This window comes from Penaeus vannamei, chromosome 4 (genome assembly GCF_042767895.1).
Source record: "Penaeus vannamei isolate JL-2024 chromosome 4, ASM4276789v1, whole genome shotgun sequence".
NCBI lineage: Eukaryota > Metazoa > Arthropoda > Malacostraca > Decapoda > Penaeidae > Penaeus > Penaeus vannamei.
This window is the reverse complement of record NC_091552.1, coordinates 36708234-36713233: the sequence shown is the minus strand read 5'-3', so window position 1 is coordinate 36713233 and position 5000 is coordinate 36708234. Positions and strand designations below refer to the sequence as shown.

Below are 5000 nucleotides of genomic sequence, written 5' to 3'. Positions count from 1 at the left end.
CCGCAGTGAACAATGCCAGGCGGATGGATCTAACATACGCAGGAAAGGTAGATCGATATTACGTGAGGTAACTACGGCTGCTCCCGCCAGGTTGCAAACAGCTGCCTCGACACATGCAAAGTCCACAAACATTGGCCGTAATCAGAGCAGAATGTTCGCTAATGCTTAGTGGGAAACACATGTTGATTTTCCTGTTTATGCAGAGGGATACAGGGTGCCATAAATATTCACACGATGCTATGGGATTTATTACCAATTATTATTCAAATAAGGTCCATTGAAGCCTGAGATAAAGAGTCCAATTGTGGATTTCGTGATAAACTTATCACCTCCATTCAAACTCTTCATTACTCCCTTAGCTCTGATCCAAACATCATTTCCGGCATGTCACACAGCACGACAGCTCATCTCAATTTCAAGTAACATTCAGAGCCTATGCATTCATCAATCACAACGTATTTTTAATGATTGTACGTCAATAACAAATGAATGAAGTGAAATACGAGTGGCGACACAAGGCATCGTGCACAGGCTCCTCCCTCCGTGGTTGGCGATTGGCTGACGATTGTTGTGTTTTATACGATCGCAGACATGGCGTTGTAAACACAGAAGCTTTATCATATACCAATTTTCTGCTTTTGTACAGTAGTTTTATAAGGTAAGTGTATTCCATATTGTAGTTTAATATATATAGAACCCCTGTGCATGCAGTGCTACGTCCATACGAAGAGAAAGTAAAAGTTAGAGGGTGGGAAAGCTACGCCAAGGCCATCCGCTTGTGAGGTAGACTTTCGCTGGCAGTGTGGCTGGGCTAGTGTTAACACACTTACAGTTGTAGTGGATCTGTGGTGTGGAACTGTGGTGGAGGTGCGCTGTGGTGCTGTCTCGTACATGTGCAGGACTCAAAGCAACACAGGACTAGCTTTACTCAGGTCTATCTCTCCGTCCCAGGTGACTGTGCTGGCTGCTTCGCAATATTTGTTTTGGTGAACGAATTATTGTGGATTTAATCGCGTTTTTCTCGTCAACGAATTGGGAACAGAACGACAGTGCCTCTAAGTGACAATTGAAAAAGTGTTGTGGATGTGATAGTGACAAGACCATGGTGATATACTGTTCCAAGACCGTGAAATAATAGTGTGAAACATAAACGAATGAGAAGTGTTGCGTGCGGCTCGTAGACCCCGCAAAGTTAGAATGGTTCAGAGTGTCGACATGCCTCTATTTTATTACAATAGGTATGTATTAATATGTATTGTAAGTGCATTTGTATACTTTGTTTTATCAGTATGCAGTTTCAATATTTTTATCATACTGCCTAACTTATGTTATCACTGCAAGTCATAATGAAACAAGACATCACGTTTATTTACAAAAAAAAAAAAATAATAATAATAATTTTCGTGACAAGTGCAAGTGATTTTTCATTAACATCGTTGGAAAAAAGAGATTGTTTATGTGTGTTCACCAAGTACCACATTTTCACTCTATGATATATGAGAACGGATGGGTACAAACGCAAGCACGAGTTCACGCACATGTTCAAGCACACGAAAGTAAACACGGGATTGGTACGCGCACTTTGTTATAATTCTTGAAACTCGTGCCTGTGTTTGTGCATTCCCTTTACATTTATTTCGTTTTTTTCATTCAGATTTATATCTTTCATTTCGATGCACAAGTGCTGAGGCATGGAAACTGATAGAGATTTTATGCTCAATCATAGAAAACGTAATCTATTGCATCTATAAACACCGCCATACACCATCTACAGTATTTCCACATAACATTTTTTGAATCTCATTACGAGTCCATCTTATATGACTCAAGTTTCCCATCACAGTACGTGTTTGAACCAGTTGTCATTTGTAATTCTAGTTGTGATACATGCGCGGTGTTGTATAGTGTAACAATTCTTACGAATCTGTATGCCGCAAGTGTAAGATATGAATTTGTCAGTTCAGTTAAGTTCATGATTTCGCTCTTGTGCAAAGTATTTCAAAAGTTTAACAACCTCCTCCTTTCCCTCTTTAAAACCAAGACGAAATGTTTATATATAGTCTCGCAAATATACACTATATACAAATATATTTTCTCTTAAAAAATTACCATCTGCTGATATGTTTCCGACGTGACAGTATATTTCGTGGCAGTAGTGTCATAATAAAAAAGGCCATTCTCCCTTTACACCATTTTTATCCCCCTTTTTCTCCCTTGTCACTCAATAGATTTCCATTGCAACGTTCCATTTCTCGCCAATAACGCACAATTTCAACAATGCAACGTAAACACCTCATTCAGTCTTTTTCTTTCCACAAGTTATGACCTAAAATATATCTTGGTTCTCTTATCATCACACAATTCATCTTTATTGTGTTCCATGTCTATACCTATCGTGTTTCATGTCTCTACCTATCTGGCTGTCGACATCTGCCTTTCTACCTTCATCTACCTGTCTGAACATACATAAATACATATTGTCATTAAATTCTGTCATAGTGTTTTATTTCAGATGATATAGGACTAAGCTATGTTTTCAATAGACCTCTCCCATAAAGTAGGCCTAACCCATTTTCCTTATTCTTTCACCGTTTTCCTCCCATCCGTTCTTCTCACTTTCTTCTGCTCCCCCCTCCCCCCTCTCTCCGCCATTCATCATTCATCATTCACCATTTCTCCCCAGCTCCCATTTCCGCTCTTCCATTCACCATATTGAGAAATCCTCGGGTTTCTTCTTTTATGTCCTTCGCTTTCTTTTGTCGTGTTCTTTCTCTCGGTCCTTCATTTTTTTCCTTTCGTTTAGTTATTTTTTATATATGTGTATGTATATTTGCCTTTCACTTTCGGCCACATTTCACACGCCGTCACTTTCGTTTGGTTTCTCATCATCGTTTCTGCACTGTTACATTCTTTGTCTGTCTGTCTATTTTATCTAACTACTTCTCTACCTATCGACCTGCTAGTCATTCTCTTTTTGCATCACTTCATTTCCCCTTTTCTTCAATTTCTCTTCATTTCCTCCTCTCTCTCTCTCCTCTCCTTTCCACTCCTCCGTCTCTTGCCTTCCCTCTTTTTCTCTCCCCTAGAAATGTGTCACGTATGGTTTGATGGGTGAAATGCAGACATTCAACCCGTCTGAATAGAAATGGCTGTTATAAAGAAAAATAAATCCCGCCCCTCTTTTAGCGAAGGGCCTTCCACGCCGCCGCTGGATCATCCTTTGTTCCTCCAGCTCTCTCTCCCTCTCTCTCTCTCCCACCTCTCCCTCCCGCACCGTCCTCTTTCCACTCTCCCCTCTCCCCAGACCCCTACCTTACCTCCACCCACTACTCTCCCTCCACCTCCTCCTCCTCCTCCTCCTCCTCCTCCTCCTCCTCCTCCTCCTCCTCACTCGACTGGTCTCTCTCTCACCCTCTCTCTTTTTCTCAGTCCTACTTCCTTCTCTATTCATCTTGCTACCCCCCCCTCTTCTCTCTCTCTCTCTCTCTCTCTCTCTCTCTCTCTCTCTCTCTCTCTCTCTCTCTCTCTCTCTCTCTCTCTCTCTCTCTCTCTCTCTCTTCCTTTCTCTCTCTCTTTCTTTTTCTTTTTCTCTCTCTTTCTTTTTCTTTCTCTCTCCCTCCTTCCCTCCATTTCTCTCCCCCTTTATTATTCTCTCTCTTAGACTACAATCTTGCACTCCCTTCCTGGCACAATATATATACTCTTCTGCACACGAACGTACATTCCCAGTAACACATAATATCAATCAGTGATTTGTCCGTATTTGGTCATGGTATCAAAGGAAAGTCATCAAAAGCGACGCATTTTATCTATTCTGGTTCGATTTCCCTTTACCTCATTCGTTATTTCCTCTTTCTCTCCCTCTACCGTCTTTCTCCTCCTCCGCACTCTCATTATTATTATTATTGTTATTGTTATTATTATCATCATCATCATCATTATTATAATTATTATTATTGTTATCATTATCATCGTTTTTGATATCGTCTGAACTGGTATCACGTGCCCTTTTTAGGTTCGCCAATCCGTCCTCTTCCAGCCTGTTTTTTCCCCTCTCTTCCCTCCTCACAATGAAAGCGGTTTTCGACAGGGTTCCTCTTTTTCTGTTTACCCAAGCCTCGATTTTCGTCTCGGCACTTCTCCTCGTTTATTGCTCGCTTCTCCCTCCCGTCACCGCGTCCTCGTTCTCTCGTGCTCTCTCTTTCCTGCTTTCCTGCGGCATGTATTGGCGCTTGTCTGCTTATTTATTCGTCCCTTGGTCTGTTATGTATATCTCGCTATAAACTGGAACGTGTCCATAAGGATAAGCACGCATGCGACACACACACACACACGCACGCACGCACGCACCTGTATCTATATTAATATATGTTCAAATTACCTCTACAGTGAACGATACATGTGTCTGTTTATGTGTGTTCAGTATACTTCCTTTAAATTAGATATATCCTAACATAATTGCCGTGTCCTTGTTGAAAGTACGTCTTTTATCATGCTGATCTACTTCTTGGTTTTGGATTGTGTTTGTATTGTGTAATTCTGAGAGAGAATACATACTCAATTTAGAAAAGAGTTCGGCAAATTTTGATTTACTGGTTGACCTGTTCATACACCTGCAAGGTTGTTTACGTGCGCGGGCATGAGCACGTGCACGCGCGGGTGTTGGAGGAGGAGGGAGCGCGAGGGAGACGTCGATGGTTCAGATTGGGTGGGGAGGCGGGGAGGGGTGGGGAGGCGGGGAGGGGTGGGGGGGAGGGGGTTGGCGTGAAGCTTTCTCGGTATCTAGCGCGGTATGTTGGTAGAGGGCCATCGTGCGAGCGTCGGGGAGTGTCCTTGCCGAACAAAGCACAGGAGGAAGTTGGTATGGATGCTCAAGGATACCGCCCAGGTTGCCAGTTACCCTGTCTTACCCACCGACCGCCCCCCCCCCCCCCCCCCTTTCTCGTGCCCTTCGCCGCCGTCATCCGTCACCCCGGGGCGTGAGGACTGCCCCGCCGATT

At 42.9% G+C, this 5000-nt stretch overlaps 1 protein-coding gene across 9 annotated transcripts in view; it reads left to right on the top strand.

The window, feature by feature from the left end:
- Positions 1 to 470: 470 nt before the first annotated feature.
- LOC113822944 (protein bric-a-brac 1) overlaps positions 471 to 5000 on the top strand; it is a 25555-nt gene continuing 21025 nt past the window's right edge. For 6 of the 9 annotated variants that reach the window (XM_070120988.1, XM_070120986.1, XM_070120984.1 and 3 more), the window contains exon 1: positions 471 to 658. In XM_070120988.1, the coding sequence (XP_069977089.1) occupies positions 486 to 658 (173 nt within the window). In that variant the 5' untranslated portion in view covers positions 471 to 485. Of the gene's footprint in view, positions 659 to 800; positions 1239 to 5000 lie in introns of those variants that run through there. The other 3 variants (XM_070120989.1, XM_070120987.1, XM_070120991.1) reach the window with 1 other exon arrangement.